Raw genomic sequence first — 19,955 nt, 5'->3', positions numbered from 1 at the left:
AGTAACAAAAAGACAAATAACCCAACTGAACAAAATGGCAAAAGCTCTGAAGAGACATTTCTTTAAAGAAGACACGTAAATGGCCCGTGCCCACATGGAAAGATGCTCAGTATCAGTCACTGGGACGTGCAAGTCAAAACCACCACGAAACCCCTCCACCCCCACCGGGACGGCCGTCATCAAAAAGCCAGACAACAGCACACGCTGACGAGGAGCTGGAGAAACTGGAACCCGGAAACGAGCTCGCAGGGTTACAAGATGGTGCAGCCGCTGCGGAAAACGGACGGTCAGTTCCTCAAACAGTTAAACGCAGTTATCATGTGATCTGGCAACTGCTCCCCGGAATATATCCAAGAGAGCTGAAAATACCTGCCCCGCAAAGCCTCATACACAGCTGCTCAAAGCAACATTATCCTTGATTGTCAAAAAGTGGAAACAACTCAAATGCCCATCAACAGAGGAACGAATGAACAGCCACGCCGTGGAATATTACTCGGCCGTGAAAACCAGTGAGGCACCTATGCGTGTGCTGCAGCACCGATGAGCGCTGGAACCACGTGTCAGTCACAAAGGACTATGCAATGCATGACCCGGAGCCTCGGAAACGTGTCGCTCACAGAGGACTACGCAGTGGACAACTCCAGAGCCCCCCATGTCACTCACAAAGGACTACACACTGCAGATTCCAGAGCCCCCCATGTCACTCACAAAGGACTACACACTGCAGATTCCAGAGCCCCGCATGTCACTCACAGAGGACTACACACTGCAGATTCCAGAGCCCCGCATGTCACTCACAGAGGACTACACACTGCAGATTCCAGAGCCCCCCATGTCACTCACAGAGGACTACACACTGCAGATTCCAGAGCCCCCCATGTCACTCACAGAGGACTACACACTGCAGATTCCAGAGCCCCCCATGTCACTCACAAAGGACTACACACTGCAGATTCCAGAGTCCCGCATGTCACTCACAGAGGACTACACGCTGCAGATTCCAGAGCCCCCCATGTCACTCACAGAGGACTACACGCTGCAGATTCCAGAGCCCCCCATGTCACTCACAGAGGACTACACACTGCAGATTCCAGAGCCCCCCATGTCACTCACAGAGGACTACACACTGCAGATTCCAGAGCCCCCCATGTCACTCACAGAGGACTACACACTGCAGATTCCAGAGCCCGGCATGTCACTCACAGAGGACTACACACTGCAGACTCCAGAGCCCCCCATGTCACTCACAAAGGACTACACACTGCAGATTCCAGAGCCCCCCATGTCACTCACAAAGGACTACACACTGCAGATTCCAGAGCCCCGCATGTCACTCACAAAGGACTACACACTGCAGATTCCAGAGCCCCGCATGTCACTCACAGAGGACTACACACTGCAGATTCCAGAGCCCCCCATGTCACTCACAGAGGACTACACACTGCAGATTCCAGAGCCCCCCATGTCACTCACAGAGGACTACACACTGCAGATTCCAGAGCCCCCCATGTCACTCACAAAGGACTACACACTGCAGATTCCAGAGTCCCGCATGTCACTCACAGAGGACTACACGCTGCAGATTCCAGAGCCCCCCATGTCACTCACAGAGGACTACACACTGCAGATTCCAGAGTCCCGCATGTCACTCAGAAAGGACTACACACTGCAGATTCCAGAGCCCCCCATGTCACTCACAGAGGACTACACACTGCAGATTCCAGAGCCCCCCATGTCACTCACAGAGAACTACACACTGCAGATTCCAGAGCCCCCCATGTCACTCACAGAGGACTACACGCTGCAGATTCCAGAGCCCCCCATGTCACTCACAGAGGACTACACACTGCAGATTCCAGAGCCCCGCATGTCACTCACAGAGGACTACACACTGCAGATTCCAGAGCCCCCCATGTCACTCACAGAGAACTACACACTGCAGATTCCAGAGCCCCCCATGTCACTCACAGAGGACTACACGCTGCAGATTCCAGAGCCCCCCATGTCACTCACAAAGGACTACACACTGCAGATTCCATTTGTGTGAAAATCCAGAATAAGTAACTCATTAATATCAAGAAGCAAAAAGTAGGCTAGTGCTTGGCGGGTGCTGGAGGGGGACAAGGGGGTTGAGGAGTGACGGCAGAATGGTGAAGGATTTCTTTGTGGAGTCATGGAAAATGGGCTAAAATCAAATGTGGTGATGAACGCATGGTTCTGAGCTAAAAGCCCCCGAGCTGCAGACTTTAAGTGGGTGAATCGCATGGCATGTGAATTATATCCCGATAAAGCTGACTTTAAACAAAGAATGTAAATATCTTAACCCTAAAGCAAAAGCACCCAGGAGCTCTTGGGCTCAAGTGCCGGCTACATGTGCTTTTCAGCGTCTATTAGAAATGGAGAACCTAAAACTTCTACTGGTGACCCTGCCTCACGTACACCGTGCAGCACCCCAGGCCTGGCCCCCACCTCACCGCCGGCCCCTCATCTACAGCCTCTCACCGTACATCTATAGCACCTCGGAGGAGAAACACTGTGCTCATCTAACTAATTCACGATGTACTAAGAACTCACACGCCATGATGAGCGCATAGAGCAAAGTCCTTTATTAAAGAAAACTTCTTTTTTCTGAGACGGAGTCTTGTTCTGTCCCTCAGGCTGCAGTGCAGTGGCGTGATCTCGGCTCACTGTAACCTCCACCTCCCAGGTTCAAGTGAATCTCCTGCTTCAGCCTCCTGAGTAGCTGGGATCACAGGCACAAACCAGCACACCCGGCTAATTTTTATACTTTTAGTAGAGATGGGGTTTCACCATGTTGGCCAGGCTGGTCTTGAACTCCTGGTTTCAAATGATCCGCCAGCCTCGGCCTCCCAAAGTGCTGGGATTACGGAGCCACTGTGCCCGGCCTCTAAAGAGAACTATTAATCATGGATTTTAACTCATTAATGCTCTGGTCATGAACCACAGCTGCTTTCGTGTGCAAACCACAGCCTCTGCAGAAGAAGAAACGATCATCCCCCAGGCCCTGGGCACAGCCCCCACAGGTCATCAGGGGCACGACTGGCTGCAGGACCTCGATCAATGACAGACCCAGGCCCGGGTCGGCAAAGGAGGGTCGGGCACCAGGCAAGGCCCTGACCTGACCTGGGGGGCGGCGGTGAGAGGACCGAGCTGGGAGGTTTGTGAAAGGTGCGCACACGTGGGCCCGCCTGAGGTGTGGGGTCCCTGCCTCTGCCCGCCATGTGCCCTGTGGGAAGGCCGAGTCCTGGACCAGCCTCTGGACGCCACGGCCTCGGATGCATCCTTTCCCTTTCCGGGCCTCAGTTTCCCCAACTGCAGCAGGCTTCTCAGGCCTGTTTCCTGGCTATGCTCTAACCCAGCCCCCACCTCCCCGCTCAGCCCACGCGTCACACCGGCCCCCCCCGGTGACAGCACAGCCCTGCCCAGCCCGTCCATCAGCAGCCTCGGCCTTCAGGCAAGCTGGGATGGCAGGGCCCTGACAAACGGGTCCTAGGGAGGGGGCTCTGGAGCCTGGCGCCACCTCTGCCCGCTGCAGGACCATGGGAGGTCCCCTGACCTCTAAGGTCAGCCCCACATGTGGCCACGCTGGGGACGTGGGGTGCCCATCACCGTGGGGGGCTGGGGAGGTTTGGGGAGGCCTGGAGAGGAAGAGGTGGGGGAGGTGAGGTGGAAGGTTGGGGGCAAGCCGGGAGGTTGGAAGAGGCTGGGGGAGGTCTGGGGGAGGTTTTGGGAGGTTGTGGGGAGGCTGGTAGGAGGCAGGGAGATGTCCAAGGGGAGGCTCAGAAAAGGCTGGGAGGGTGGAGGAGGCTGGGGGGAAGCTGCGGGGAGGCTGAGGGAGGCTGGGGGGAGGCTGGGAGGAGGCTGGGGGGAGGCTGGGGGGGTTGGAGGAGGCTGGGGGGAGGCTGGGGGGAGGCTGGGGGGAGGCTGGGGGGAGGCTGGGGGGAGGATGGGGGGAGGCTGGGGGGGTTGGAGGAGGTTGGGGGAGGCTGGGGGAAGCTGCGGGGAGGCTGGGGGAGGCTGGGGGAGGCTGGGGGAGGCTGGGAGGAGGCTGGGGGGGTTGGAGGAGGTTGGAGGAGGTTGGAGGAGGTTGGGGGAGGCTGGAGGGAGGATGGGGGAGGCTGGGGGAGGCTGGGGGGAGGCTGGGGGGAGGCTGGGGGGAGGCCTGGGAGAGGCTGGGGGAGGCTGGAGGAGGTTGGAGGAGTTTGGAGGAGTTTGGGGGAGGTTGGGGGAGGTTGGGGGAGGCTGGGGGAGGCCTGGGAGAGGCTGGGGGGAGGATGGGGGGAGGCTGGGGGGAGGCTGGGGGGAGGCCTGGGAGAGGCTGGGGGAGGCTGGAGGAGGTTGGAGGAGTTTGGGGGAGTTTGGGGGAGGTTGGGGGAGGCTGGGGGAGGCTGGGGGGAGGCCTGGGAGAGGCTGGGGGAGGCTGGAGGAGGCTGGATGAGGTTGGAGGAGTTTGGAGGAGTTTGGAGGAGGTTGGAGGAGGTTGGGGGAGGTTGGGGGAGGCTGGGGGGAGGCTGGGGGGGTTGGAGGAGGTTGGAGGAGTTTGGAGGAGGTTGGAGGAGGTTGGAGGAGGTTGGGGGAGGTTGGAGGAGGTTGGGGGAGGCTGGGGGGGGTTGGAGGAGGTTGGAGGAGGTTGGAGGAGGTTGGGGGAGGTTGGAGGAGGTTGGGGGAGGCTGGGGGGTGTTGGAGGAGGTTGGAGGAGGTTGGAGGAGGTTGGAGGAGGCTGGGGGGAGGCTGGGGGGGTTGGAGGAGGTTGGAGGAGGTTGGAGGAGGCTGGGGGAGGTTGGGGGAGGTTGGGGGAGGCTGGAGGAGGCCCAGGGGAGGCTGACGGGGGAGGAGGAAGGGAGAAGGCTGGGGGAGGCGGAGGGTAGTCGGGCACCCTGGGCTTAAGGGGACCCTGGATCCTGGTCCAGGAGGGTCTCTACTTCCCTTCTCTAAACCCCAGTCCCCTTGTCTTCACGCAGCGGTAAACGCCACCTCCTATAACTCACACAGCTACGTGAGGGTGGACAAACATAAAGGCTTCTGTATATAAACCCCAAGCACAGGCCAGGCCCACAGCTACTGAGTGCCCACGAGACGCTGGTTACTGCAGGGCCTGGCGCAGAGCAGCGGCTCCATAAATGTCACTGTTCTCCAACCACAGCTGCACTTTCCACCTCCTCCGAGATGAGACACGCGGCCTCAGGATTCACGCGGACCATGAAATACGGGCCGGACAAGCTGGCGCCCAGGAACACTCTGCTCTCTGCGGACGGGACACAGCACTCAAGGTCCCACAGCTCGGCGTGACAGGGCCACCCCTCCAGGGGACGCTCCTGAATGAACCTGGAAACATCTGCGAGGCTGAAAAATGCTCCCACAGGTGGGAGGCAGGAGTCGGCCTCCCCTAGCCGTGCTCGCGGCTCGAAGCCAGCTCAAGGGAGATGAAGACGCCCCCATTCGGCGACTATTCCGCTCCCGTTACTGCCAGGGGAAGGGTCCGCCCAGCACCAGGGGAAGGGTCCGCCCAGCACCAGGGGAAGGGTCCGCCCAGCACCAGGGGAAGGGTCCGCCCAGCACCAGGGGAAGGGTCCGCCCAGCACCAGGGGAAGGGTCCGCCCAGCAGCAGGGGATGCCCACCCCGGCTCCACACCACAGCATCCTGAAAGGAGGGTCTTCAAACAGGTCCTTTACGTAACCCAGGAGACCCTCAGGTCTCCGGGTGACGCCATCTCTCCTGGCTGAGCCTCCTCAACCGGGGCAGCGGCCACGAGAGGCCCAAGGAGGCTGAGTTTCACATCCACACACAGAAACGGGGAAGGAAGTGGCTGTGATCTCAGGCCCCACGCAGGGCTGGCCGTGAGACCCGTGGGGGCAGCGGATCAGCTCCCGTGCGTTCATCCCACCCCTGGCAGCAGCCCTTAGCCCCAGGCCCCGAGCTCTGATGGCCTCTGTGTAATTCTGGTGAACGGCGGCTCCTCGGCCCTGTGTGAACATGTGAGCGGGGATGCCCTCGGCCCCGGGCTCGGGCACGGGGCTGTGACTCATCCACCGGCTCCCGGCAGCCCTGGGTCTGAGGCAGGACTCGTGGGTCTTGGGGGAAGACCGGGGCAGGGCCACCTCTCTCTGTGGAGTCCCTCCAGGACATCTGTCCAGAGAAATGAGAAGCCCAGAAACCGAGCCCAGCTGCAAACACCTGCCTCCAGCCACAACTTGCAAGCAGGTAGCTGTATTTTGTTTGACCTGCAAAGTATATTAAGAGCTTCTGAATTAGTTACCTCCAAGATTAAACCAGGAAAAAAAAAATCCATATTTCTAGCTTCTCTAGAAAGTTAGAAATCAGGCCAGATGACCAAGATCTGGTGAGCCGACAGGCCGCTGGCCCCTTCCTGTGGGACGCACACCCGTCGGCCCGCCATAGGCCCCACCCAGCCCAGCAGCCTCCCTGGCATGACCTGCGTGTCCCTCAGAACATTCTGGGTTTATGGCCCGTGCTTGAAACACAGCAAATCTCTCTTGCCAGAGCATACATGGCCTTGTTTGGGACTAACAGAAGACGGCAGGACCACCTTGGCCCACTGGAGGTAGCAAGGCCAAGACCCACACTGGTGTCCAAACACCCCTCACCACGAGCTGGCGTGTGCCACGGAGCGCTGTGGTATCGGTTTTGGTGACACGGTTTCTATTTTATCCAGAACAGGGCACACTGTCCACTGGACCACATCCAGCCCATTTTGTTGCATAAATGAAGACTTATTAGAACTCGGCCTCCCCCATCACCAAGTACTGCGTCTGGCTGCTTTGGGGCTAGGACCACCCGCTGAATACTGGGGAGAGACCATGCACCTGCAAAGCCTGAAATAGCCGCGTCCGGCCCTTTGTAGCAAAGGTGTGCGGGCTCCGGAGGCCTGCTGGGAGGGTGCGGACGTCACCTCTTTCAGAGACGCATTCTTTGGTGTTCACATTCCGGGTTACTCGTTTAAAACATAAATGCTTATTCTCACAGGGTAAGAATAACCAGCAGTAGGTTTTCAGTCCTATAAAAAGGGGGGAGGTGGGGAGGCCGTGGGACAGGAGAGAAAACGAGGCCACCAGTCTCCCCAAAACACCCTGGGAGGAGACACGGCCCTCCCCAGCAGAGGCCCGGCGCCTGCTCGCCTGCAGCTCCGGCTCCTCACGCCCCAGCCCGCAGGCCTCGGCACTTACTTCATGGGTTTGAACAGCGCTTGCCCGTAATTCTGGAAGGTCATGATGAGCTTCAGCTGCGTGCCCCCCGACTTCATGGCTGCAGGAAGGAGGGAGAGAAACAGGGTCACTCTCTGGCCTCACGCCCCTTCTCCTGCACGGACGAGGGCTCTTGGCTGCAATCCGGGTCCTCTGGGCATGGTCCAGGGGTCCCACTCTGCCTGGGAAGTCTGAGTTTTCTGCAGTGAGGCTCTCACCTGCTGATGGATTCCCTGCCTGACATTCAGGGTTGAGCACTGGGGCGGATCTCTCCATGCTGACCACAGACCCAAGGGCCTGACCCCTAGAAGGGACGGCCAGGTGTGCTTACCTGGACCCACACATATACACCCACACATCAGCACACACCCCACACACAGTCATGTACATACTCACACCCAGGTACACACACCACACCCACACACTACACATCACACACACGCACCCACAGACACAGGGCCTGACCTCTAGAAAGGGTGGCCAGGTGTGCTTACCTGGACACACACGTATACACCCACACACATCAGCACACACCCCACACACAGTCATGTACATACCCACACACACCTACACATGCACAGACACAAGGGCCTAATCTCTAGAAGGGACGGCCAGGCGTGCTTACCTGCAGGCAACACCTCAAACACCCACTCACATCAGCACACACCTACACACCAACAAACACCAACCTACATTTACACACCCACAGACACCCCCCTGACACATCCCTACATACACCTGCACAACCACACACAGCCACTCACACTCACACCCCCACACACACCCCCTGCATCCGCACAGTGCACACCCACACACACCCACGCACCCCCCTGCACCTGCCTAAGAACGGGGAGTGGCACCTCCCGCCTGCGTTTCTGGGGAGCTACAAGCAGCCTGAGCAGGGTGACTTTGGGGAGACCTGGGACTAAAAGCACCCGTCTCATGGGAGGCAGCTCCCGCCGCTCTGCAAGGACTCGCTGGGGTGTGGGAGCCTCCGGAAGCCTCCCTCCAGCTTTGGACACCAGGAGGCTCAAGAACTCCCAATGGGACCCTCCTTCCACCACCTCGGGATCTCCTTTTTGCTGGTGGAGAAGGAAAGGGCTACTGGGGGCTTCCCACAGCAGGGAAGGGGCTGGCCTCGGCCTGGGGCGGCCCCGGGAGCTAAGTTGGCCACAGCAAGGGCCTCCAGGTCGCCCGAGATGGGGGGGTCGTCACGCGGTGTGGACTGGTAGGTCCGGGCCACACGGGGGATTGTCCGGTGTGAGGGGGCCTCACGGGGCCACACCAGGAACTGGTCACACGCGAACATCACGGGTCTGAACAAGAGCCGGGCATCCCTGCCGGGACAGACGTAAATGGAACGTGGTGGGGTGGCATATGCGACCGCTCGGGTGCAAAGGGGAAGAGGGAAGCAGGGCGGGGGCCCTGGGCGCAGCTCAGGAGCAGCCTCCCTAGGGAGCTACCATCTGAGCCGCTCTTGGAGTGAGGGGCAGGGCTGGCCCCGGCCCCACAGAGGACGGCACGACCCAGCAGGGGAGGCAGAGCAAGTGCAGGCCCTGAAGGAGACAGTGAGCAGGTGTGAGGGGCTGAGGGGGCCATGACTGACGCATCACAGCGGACGGGAGGGCGCAAAGGTGTATGGGGGCCGGTAAGCCAGCAGGTCTCAGGGGGTCCTAGGGGACGGTAAGGGTGGCCAGCGTGGGGCAACAGGGCTGAGGGGCCCACACAGATTCTGTCCCTGGCTGCTGCTGCTGCCCTGGAGCCAACGGTGGACACTAGAGGTGGGAGAGGCTGGGGCTGCGGCAGCTGCAGGAGACGGTGGTGGTTTGGACGAAGATGGAAAAATGGAAAAATCCAAGAAACATCTGAGGATCTGAGAGATTTTTGGTGGAGTGGCGTGGGATGTGGAGCAGGGGGACGGCCAGAGAGGGAACGGCATGGAAGGAAGACCGAACCCAGCCAGCCTGGGACGATGGATACCCTCCAGGGACCTCACGGTTCCTCCACGTGGCTGGAGGGCACGCACGTGTGGTGAGGGCGTGGAGCTCGGGGAGGGCCCAGCCCTGCAGGAGATGGCGGGATGGTTTGGTGGAAGAAAGCTCGAGACACTCCCTTCAGACGGGAAGAATTGCCCCAGAGGAACCGAGGTCTCAGGTGGCGGCTGGCTGGGAGGGAGGGTCAACGTGAGGACAGTGGGCTTCGGGGAGGGCCTGGGGGTGCCGTGGATGCTTCCCGAGGACACCGAATCCTCCAGGAAGGCCAGGAGCACGGGGGAGAGCACGGACTAGAAAGAAGAGTCCCCACCATCCACAGGGCATCACTTGGGCACAAGGGAGGAGCTGGCACCAGCCCCAGGCAGGAGGGAGACGGGGCCCGAGCGTGGCACAGCCACAGGAACTGTCGACGGCCTCCGATGTGACCTCAGGGCAGTGTGCTCGGCTTCCTGCGGCCAGGCGCCTCTGAGGGGTCTGCACCTCCCTCCCTCCCCTCCTGTTAAACGGGGCCCAGTGCCCGAGTGCGGCGGCTCACGCCTGAAATCCCAGCACTTTTGGAGGCTGAGGCAGGAGGCTTGCTTGAGGCCGAGAGTTTGAGACCAGCCTGGGCAACATAGCAAGACCCCATGTCTACCAAAAAATTAAAAAATTAACTGATGTGGTCGTGCATGTCCGTGGTCCCAGCTACTGGGAGGCTGACGTCGTGGTCATGCGTGTCCCTGGTCCCAGCTACTGGGAGGCTGACGTCGTGGTGCATGTCCGTGGTCCGAGCTACTCGGGAGGCTGACGTCGTGGTCGTGCGTGTCTGTGGTCCCAGCTACTGGGAGGCTGACGTCGTGGTCGTGCGTGTCTCTGGTCCCAGCTACTGGGAGGCTGACGTCGTGGTGCATGTCCGTGGTCCGAGCTACTCGGGAGGCTGACGTCGTGGTGCGTGTCCGTGGTCCCAGCTACTGGGAGGCTGACGTCGTGGTCGTGTGTGTCCGTGGTCCCAGCTACTGGGAGGCTGACGTCGTGGTGATGCGTGTCCCTGGTCCCAGCTACTAGGAGGCTGACGTCGTGGTGGTGCGTGTCCGTGGTCCCAGCTACTAGGAGGCTGACGTCGTGGTGGTGCGTGTCCGTGGTCCCAGCTACTGGGAGGCTGACGTCGTGGTGGTGCGTGTCCGTGGTCCCAGCTACTGGGAGGCTGACGTCGTGGTCGTGCGTGTCCGTGGTCCCAGCTACTGGGAGGCTGACGTCGTGGTGGTGCGTGTCCGTGGTCCCAGCTACTGGGAGGCTGACGTCGTGGTGATGCGTGTCCCTGGTCCCAGCTACTGGGAGGCTGACGTTGTGGTCGTGCGTGTCCGTGGTCCCAGCTACTGGGAGGCTGACGTCGTGGTCGTGCGTGTCCGTGGTCCCAGCTACTGGGAGGCTGACGTCGTGGTGCGTGTCCGTGGTCCCAGCTACTGGGAGGCTGACGTCGTGGTGATGCGTGTCCGTGGTCCCAGCTACTGGGAGGCTGACGTCGTGGTGCATGTCCGTGGTCCCAGCTACTGGGAGGCTGACGTCGTGGTGATGCGTGTCCGTGGTCCCAGCTACTGGGAGGCTGACGTCGTGGTGCATGTCCGTGGTCCCAGCTACTGGGAGGCTGACGTCGTGGTGCGTGTCCGTGGTCCCAGCTACTCGGGAGGCTGTGGGAAGACTGCTTGAGGCCAGGGCTCAAGACCAGCCTGGGCAACAGAGACCCTGTTTCTACAAAACAATGGGGCTCAGGATGTGGACACCTGTCCTGCCTCTTTCCAGGGTCCTGGTGAGTAGGGTGGTGCCTCATGTGACCTGCCAGAACCTCAGCTGCTCCTGCAGAATGGGGGTGACACGCCTCATCCAGGACCACCCTTAGGACTACGTGGGGGCAATGCTGTGAGTGCTCAGGACAGCAGTGGCGCGGGGACTCACCACAGCGAAGTCCACGAGTGCCACGTCCCCTCCCCGAGCACTGAGAACAGCGGCAGTGTGGGGACACAGCGAAGGCCACACAGGTGCCACGTCCCCTCCCTGAGCACCGAGAACAGCGACGGCGTGGGTGCTCACCACGGCAAAGGCCACGGAGTGCCACGTCCCCTCCCCGAGTGCTGAGAACAGCGGCAGTGTGGGGACACAGCGAAGGCCACACAGGTGCCACGTCCTCTCCTTCAGCACAGAGAACAGTGACGATGTGGGTGCTCACCACGGCAAAGGCCACGAGTGCCACGGCCCCTCCCTGAGCACTGAGAACAGTGGCAATGTGAGTGCTCACCACGGCAAAGGCCACGAGTGCCACGTGCCCTCCCTGAGCACTGAGAACAGTGACGATGTGGGTGCTCACCATGGCAAAGGCCACACAGGTGCCACGTCCCCTCCCTCAGCACAGAGAACAGCGACGGCGTGGGTGCTCACCACAGCAAAGGCCACGGAGTGCCATGTCCCCTCCCCGAGTGCTGAGAACAGCTGCAGTGTGGGGGTTCGCCACAGCGATGGCCACTCAAGCGCCATGTGCCCTCCCCATTTCTGATGGCTGTTGCTGCCCCTGAGCTCACAGCTCACACCCTGGGTCACGTGCCCATTCCCTCCAGGCAGCGTCTGCTCCAGCCACTACTCTGTCAGAAACCACGTTTGACAGGCCATGGTCAAGACGGGCTGGGCTCAGCGCCCTGGACCACTGTGCAGTCAGGTCTGTCGGTGAAACTCTCAGAGGCCGTGCCCTGCTCAGGTGAAGGAAGCAGCAACGAATCTCATTTCTCTCCAAAACCCTGCACAGAACCTGAACGCCAGCCTTGGGCGGGCCAGCAGCTCAAGGCTCCGTAAACGGGCTCCATCCCAGCTTCTCACCCGGCACTGGGGGGTTTTCAATGACAGCAAACGGCATATTATTTTACCAGTAAACAAGGCAGCCTATTAAAAGCTTTGACTCCATAACCATTTTCTTCTGAATACACTGCACGGATTTTTAAACTGGGATGCATGGATGGGTGCCTAAAGCTTGGTAGTTTTCTCCCAAAAGTAAAACTGTGGTTGCCTTTAGTTTTCTGTTTTTTCCTTAACTGTGCTTTCTAAGTTTCCGCAATGAATAGTGACTACATTTTTTAGTAAGATAAAGAAGAAGCGACGATGAGAAAATTAGTGGCCGGATCAAGCCCCATTTGATGCTCCCGTTTCCATTTAGTAACCGGGGTCACAGGATTCAACAGTTTCCTCCTGGCTCAGGTGCGACAGCTCATCAGCTCCTTCCAGGGCTTGTAATCCCGGTTTGTAAAATAACAACATATTATCCAAATCTGGTCAGTTCAGTCCTTCTTCTTCTGGAAGCAGGTCCTGTCTCCCTGGACCCTGTGCTCAGCTGTGAGGCCAGCTCCTCCCCATGGAGCAAATAAACAATTAGAAATGAAAGGCACGAAGATCTCACAGCGACGGAGGACTCGGCTTCCTGTGGACCGTGGGCCGTGCCACCCTCCTTGGGCGCACCACTCAGTCTATCAAGTGGGTCTTCTGCTGAAAGACGTTTGGAATTCTGCTCTACAATCAGATACGGTCGCCCTGCAAAGACCAACACACAAGCTGCCCTGCGTCTCAGGCCTTCGGTGCTCATCGGGATGGGTGGGAGGTACAGACACCCACCCTCCTGTCACTGAACGGGTCACCCCTGCCCTCCCACCCAGGAAGGGGCCAGCAGGTGGCAGAGCCAGGACACAGCCCAGGCCTTGAAAAAAAGGTGCAGTTTTGGGTTTTCTTAAGATAGACCAAAGTTCACGACGCTTGAAAAGCTCACCTCACTGGTGGGAGAAGCCCAGGCGTGTGGGCACAGGCCCTGGGGATGGGACTGACGGAGACGCCCCTCCCAGATGCAGCCTCCTGTGCCCCCAAGGGACAAGGATCAGTCAGAGCCTGCCCAACCCCAGCCTGGGGAGGGACCCACTGAGAGCTGATCCCTCTGATGCCCATGAAGCCGGCTGAGGTGGGGGCATCCTGGCACAGACCCCAAAGTCACCCCACACCGTGGACAAGTCTCAGAGACTCACCTGCTAAGCCCTCTCCCTCCATCTCCCTCTGTAGCTGCCTCTCCCCCGAAATCCAGGCCATCATCAAACCAACAGCACAGTCAAACCCCAGTGGGCCTCCAGGCCCCAATTCCCAGCGCAATAAAAACACATTATGCAAATCTGGTCAGTCAGTCCTTCTTCTGGAAGCAGGTCCCATCTGCACTGCTCCAATGGCCACCCGTCCTCTCCATGCACACGGGAAGATGTCCACAGGGCCCCCCCATTCCCCCAATTCCCACCCAGCAGCCACCCGTCCTCTCTATGCACACAGGAAGATGTCCACAGGGCCCCCTCATTGCCCCAGTTCCCACCCAGCAGCCACCCGTCCTCTCTATGCACACAGGAAGATGTCCACAGGGTCCCCCCATTCCCCCAATTCCCACCCAGCAGCCACCCGTCCTCTCTATGCACACAGGAAGATGTCCACTGCCTTTCAGATAGGTTCTCCCCATCTGGAACGCCCTCCCCTTCCGGCCCACCTGCCCTGAGCACCTCCCACCACTTAACCCACCACCTTTAGACCAAAGGTGACAGTCTGCTTCTTCCCCGGCCTCCCTGAAGAATCCCATCGCCCAGATAACCGTCAGTATACATGACTCATTCATATTGATTAATCATTATTAATCTACATCACTAGTTAACATGGCTAGTTAATGTGATTAATGTGCACTAGTTACAGAAGTTAACATACACGAGCCGAGTGCCCTGTGCCTTCACTATTTCAGGTTGCCGTCAGCACTAACAGCTCGGGACCACACAGACCCTCGGACGCCACTGGGTTTTGCCCACGGTGTCTCCCCAGGCCACAGCACAGGACAGAGGCGGTGTTCGTACGCAGTCACCTCCTCGGAAGGACTCCAAGAGATGCTGGCATTTCTTATGAAACAAGCGTCTTATATAGAAAGACGGCTGCTGTCACAGAAATACTAATGGACTTCGGTGCCTGGCCCCAATCAGGGTGGCCTTGGGCAAGATTACCCTAGACAGCTCCAGCAACCCACTGTGAAGTTCTAGAAGGAAGAACCCCGAGCAGGTCTGGAGAGACAGGGAGAGACGGCCCTGAAGGAAAGAGGTGTGTGGCCCGGGGCTGGGGGTCCCAACACCCTGCAGGGTGCTCATGGGGATGGAGACTGGGTGCAGCCTCCACTCAGCCTTTGTTTCTGGTGGGAACAGGAACCCTTTCTAACAAGAACCCCAACCCGACTTTAAATTAACCAGTTCCACCTCCTACAGACCTGTGGACCACACAGACACATCCAGGCGTGAGACGCTGCAGTCAGTGTGGGCCCCCATGTTGCCGCCTTTGGCCCTGGTCGTCTCGTCTGTGAAGAGGGCCAGCGTCTGTCCTTGGGGGTCACGATCAGGCGGTCCCCCTGCTCTTCACAGCCACTGTCTGGCCTCAAGGGTCAGAGTGAAGCACAGTTATTCCTGAAGACGAATGGGGACAGCTGTGTGTGCTGGAAGTAGGGCCTCACACAAGGAGGGCTCAGACGTGGAGAACGTGACACCAGGAGGGCTCAGGTCACCCTGTTCTTCCCACCCCACACATCTCCAAGCCAGAGAGGTCCGCTGGGTGTCCCAGACCCCGGGTGCCCACACACAGGCTCATATACCCACTCACCTTGGGCACCGAGGGACCTGGTTTTGAGGAAAAGGGCTTAGTTGGCCAGCAGTGGGCACCCTGGGGCTGGCATCAAGGAGGCTAGAACTGTGGGACCCTACTGCGAGGTAAGGGGCTGGAAGAGCTGGGAGCCTGCACCTGCTCCGGACCTGGGTCTGCCAGTCCTGGACTCTCCTGGAGGCCTCAAGTGACAGACAAGGTCACATCAGCACTGCCCAGAGTCCCGTCCATCACACACCACCCTCGGGACTCTTTCGCCAGAACCGCCTCCACCCCAGACTGTTATTTATTTCGCGATTTTCTTCAAGGCCACTTTTATTTTGAAAGATCTGTTTTTTAAAAGAAAACGGCAGCCTTGCCCCAGTGGGGACCATGTCTGCATTAAAAGGAAAGTTGGCAGGCGCGCATCGGGGCACACTCCTGCAGTTAGGGGGCTGCTGTCTCTGCTCAGCATGGGGAGGCTGGTGCCTGGGTGACCCCAGGCCTCAGCAGCATGAGCTCGGGTGACCCCAGGCCTCAGCAACATGAGCTCGGGTGACCCCAGGCCTCAGCAGCATGAGCTCGGGTGACCCCAGGCCTCAGCAGCATGAGCTCGGGTGACCCCAGGCCTCAGCAGCATGAGCTTTTGCTCCTCACCTTCCACCAGATGGCTGGGAAGGGAGTTGAGTGCAGACTGAGCTATTTGCTGCCTTCTCCAGGCTCCACTTGAAATCGTCCTCTGCAGGTGGTCACTGTCCTTCTTTCAGGATGACCCAGGGTCCCCCAGCCCTGGTGCCACGGGCGTCCAGCTAATTGGGCATCTTCCCTTTTCTCTCTCTAGGTCGGCCGAGCAAGGCCCTGGGACCGTGACCTGCAGGGGCAGTTGCCACCTGGGGTGGGTGGGAGGGGGAACAGTGGCCTTTCTGGAGCTGGCGCTGCCTTCCAAGGAGTCCTGCTCCCAAGGAACAGACACGGTGGCCGTGCCCTCCCGGGTACCTGCAGGCAGCTCCCTCTCGTGGGCTGACCCAGTGGAGGCCCTTTGTTCCTTGAAGCTCACCGGCTGGTTAGTCCTGGATTCTAGCTAGACTCATTCTTCCCCTTTTGGCAGATCAATTAGTGTCAAGGACTTTGGTCCCGCAGAGTCATTTTTCTTTGTTCAGGCATGTTCTCCCAACCACAGGCTTTGTCCCAATCTGGATGGAGCAATTATGAAGTCTGCATTTCAGTCCAGAAGATGCCCAAATCCTCACATGCCAGTGGGATGACTATTTTTTAAAGTAATTCCAAGTACAGAGTAGTTAATTATGTCATTTATTCTTTGCATCCATAATTGTGCACGATAGAAATTTAATTATCATCAGCCCCAGCCGAAGGCACTGCATGCCTGATTTCAAGCTGAATAGAGGTAGATAATATCCCAAGATTCTTTAAAGGTGGCAATGGCCGGTTACCAGGCAGCCAGGAGCCCAGCTATAAATAAACCTCCGCTGGCCCTAACCAGCTGTGCTGTAGAGCACGTGGAGCTCCATGAATTGGATTGGGTGGTTCTGAGCAGGGGAGATTTAATAGAACCATTCTGAGGGAAGGCTTTGGAGACTTGCAGGCATCGTTCTCCATTACAACAATATTTCTGGGCTCACGTTTAATAGTAAGATGAATGACTTGAGATTAAAGTGAGCACCCAGGGGCCGGACAGCTGAGGGGACAGAACTCGGAGCCTGGAGCACGCAGGTGCTAATCTCGGACAAACCTCCTGCTCTTAGAGCCTTGGTTTCCCTTGTTGTGGAGCGGTGGTTGGAAGGCAGGGCTGGCCTTTGAAGGCTACCCCTGTTCTTGGTTGCAGGACCTGTCTAGGGGCACCAGGCTCTAAACCTGCCTGATTGGCTTGGTCACGCCAAGGGCCTAGCCAGAGGCTGCTATCTCAAGCAGTTGGGTCTTCACCCAGATCCTCCAACTGGGAGTTCATACTCAGAAGGGTCCTCAGAACAGCCGTGGCTGAGTCAGGTCAGCCAGGCAGCAGCAAGCGGGGTCAGCAAGCAGGCCAGCCCCCTTCTAGGACAGAGCGCATCCACCAGGGACACTGTGGCCTGGCCTAGGCCAGCCTCCTTCTAGGACAGAGCACATCCTCCAGGACACTGTGGCCTGGCCTAGGCCAGCCCTCCTTGTGCCGTTCCCTGCAGACCAGGAGACCTGGACCTGGACACACAGCAACTCCCATGGCACACTTGGTTCACAGGTGAAGGTTCCCTGCTTCCTCAGGAAGACAGACCTCTTCACAATGAGAACTCACCTGTGAGCATCTCCAAGCCCAAGGCAGCAGGGAGAATAGGGCCCAACATCCAGGTTGAGACCCTCATGAGGCTCAGGCACCTGCCCAGCCCTGGCTTCCCCAGATGAGAAGGATCAGCCCACCTCGAAATGCTGCTGCTGTACAAAGACCCCACCCAGCAGGTGAGCTGCCCCAAAATGCTGCAGTGTTGGAGACCCCACCCAGCAGGTGAGCTGTCAGGCTCCGCTCTCACCTCTTTACTCGTATTTGCACATTTAAGCCCCAACAACCCTGTGAGGCCGGCACCACAGGTCCGTGCTCTTCTTCAACATCTTTGGGGGCAGAAGTATTTGGGGACTGCAGGTATTTCGATGACCAAGGCACACGTGGTGCGTGCTGTGGATCACACGTGGTGCGTGCTGTGGATCACACGTGGTGCGTGCTGTGGATCATGGCATGGCCACACGGGTCTGGGGTAGAACCCCATAATTAAACCCACTCCTGTTCCTCAGAGGAACATGTGAATATTCACTGTAACAGAGAAAAATCAGCAATTTTAACTAGCCTCGACAATTTAGGTTTTGCCCCTAAATACGTTCAGCCTGAGTTAGTTTTTAGTGAATGGGTTTTGCTTGAGTCCAGATTATACCGGGTCCAGATTATAACCTTCTCTGTGTTCTCGGCGAGAACCAGGTGCTGGAGGGGTTAATCCATTTGCCCACTTGCACTCTGGCTAGTGGCTGGCAGAGCCAGGATTCACCCCCAGATCTCCTGGGCCAGATCCTGCTGTCCTGCCTGGGTGATGGGGCTGTGTCTGCCCATCGTCCTTGCAGGCCCTGCTTGGCTCTGCAGAATGACTCTGAGCGACCAGCCTGTCCTCGGACGGGCCCCCACCCCAGAAGACTGGATGAGAACCAGTGTGGCCAGCACGGTCTAGGAGGCAGGCGAGCGAGATCAGCTGGGACAGGCCTTCGGTAGGCACAGGATTTAACCAGGGCACACCCAGGCGGAGCCCACACCGGAACCCTGGGGGAGGGATTCCCTGGCAAGGGCTCTGTCCACACCACTGCAATGTCAGGCAGCCTGGGCACTACTGCCCTGGGACAGCCAGACCAAAGGGGGGTGGCAGTGAGCCAAGCCTAGCTTGTCCAGATGGACAAAGCACTCCTAAGGTGGGCAAAGCTGCCCCAGGTCCCAGGAGGCCCCGCCCTCTCCCTGAAGCTGCTCTGGGAGCTCCTGGCACAGAACTCCCACACCTCCGCAGTGCTGGTGTTGGAGAGCTGACGGGTCCGTGAGGGAGGTGGTGAGCTGCAGTTGCCTGCCAAGGGCCTGGTGGCCTTTGGAATCCACAAAGCCCTCCCTCTGCTCAGACCCTGCCTGTGCACACGAGCGGACTGTTGTGGAAGGCCACGCACAAAGTACTAGTTAATATTTTACAAGCTTGCTCACGTGCACCATCTCATCCTATCCTTGCATCGACCCACGCGGCGAGACCCCGCCGGACAGACGGGGACAATGAGCTGCAGAGAAGCTGACACGGACAGCGGCACTGGAGACTTTCTATCTTAAGTGCTGCTCCTCCCCAACACCCTGGCTGGTATGCAAGGCTCTCTCATTCCTCTCCCTGCCACGACGGACCCCACCTGGAAGGTGAGCTGCCCGACAGACCCCGTGGAAGGTCCTCAGCCCCTGCCAGTGGAGCCCCCTCCTCTCCACACGCCCTGGCTGGCGTGCACGGCTCTGAAGTGCTCGTTCCTCCTCAGGATCGGGCACTGTGTGTGTGTGTCTCTTCCTGGGGCTGTCAGGTCCACAGAGGCAGCAGATCTCGTGGAGGCTGAACTCATCCTCAACTCCCCACCACCCAGGAAGGGGGTCTGACATGCAGGAGGTGCCAGTAAAATCTGCTGAATGGACAAACATGTTGATCAAGGCGTCGGATATTTCCTTAATGGACACGCTCGCTCTCAGGGGCAGAAGGGACCTTCTGGCTGTGGCTGTCTGCAGGACTGTTCCCCAGCACAGCTGAAAGCCCTCAGACCCCTGCAGGGGCAGGAGAAAGGCAGAGCTTTCACGGAGGGGGGCCTGGAGGGGGGCAGGTGTTCAGGTTCCACCCAGGCAGCATGGAGGGAAGAGGACCCCCAGCTTGTCCAGCTGATCTCTGTTACGAGGTGAGCTGATCACGGGGTGGGGAGAGCTGCAAGTTCTGTCTTCGCATGACCAGGTGAGTGCGCAGCAAACAACTCAGCACCGGGTGGACAGAGCCAGAAACAGCCCCGAACAGCCCTGGAGAACCTACCTGCCGGCCTGAAAGGGGACACCTAAGTCCTGTGTGGGCAACTGGACAGAACCCCAGGCCACTGGGACCCTTTCAGCACCAGGGTTGCTTCTGAGACACACATGAAGCTAATGCCTGGGACTGCTGGCCTCATCACACAGTGCAAAGAAAGCCCTGCCTTCAGGCTCTCATGGCCTCTGCACCTGCCCGCAGCTGTGCGCACCCAGGCCCACACCCCCCAATCCCTGGGGAGCAGCTGCTCCCACTAAAGGGCCTCAGCCCCACCCTCACTGCCTCTCCAAGCACTGGTGACAAATGGGACCTTCACAAACAATCGCCTACAAGCTGAGAACAATGGCACCAAACCTCCACGCTCAGAAGCTGCAGCGGCATATTTTCCTGAAATCAGCAACTGCATGCCCTTTTTTGTCCAATTCGGCAGATCCCAAAGTACCTGGAGATGTTGCTTTCAAACTCCTCCATCTGGGACGCCCAGGCCTCCGTCCCGAGCCCTGCCTACGTCTCCTCAGTATGAAACTGC

The 19,955-nt window shown here is 58.8% G+C and overlaps 1 protein-coding gene across 1 annotated transcript in view; it reads right to left on the bottom strand.

Moving 5' to 3' along the window:
* The window catches only part of FAM20C (FAM20C golgi associated secretory pathway kinase), a 67,562-nt gene that overhangs the window by 43,990 nt on the left and 3,617 nt on the right, over window positions 1-19,955 (bottom strand). The window contains exon 3 of the mRNA XM_024241259.3: window positions 7,207-7,285. Coding sequence (XP_024097027.2) covers window positions 7,207-7,285 — 79 coding nt within the window. The remainder of the gene's footprint in view (window positions 1-7,206; window positions 7,286-19,955) is intronic.

This window comes from Pongo abelii, chromosome 6 (genome assembly GCF_028885655.2).
Source record: "Pongo abelii isolate AG06213 chromosome 6, NHGRI_mPonAbe1-v2.0_pri, whole genome shotgun sequence".
Classification (NCBI taxonomy): domain Eukaryota; kingdom Metazoa; phylum Chordata; class Mammalia; order Primates; family Hominidae; genus Pongo; species Pongo abelii.
The sequence above is the reverse complement of the archived record's forward strand: the minus strand, read 5'-3'. Positions and strand labels throughout refer to the sequence as shown.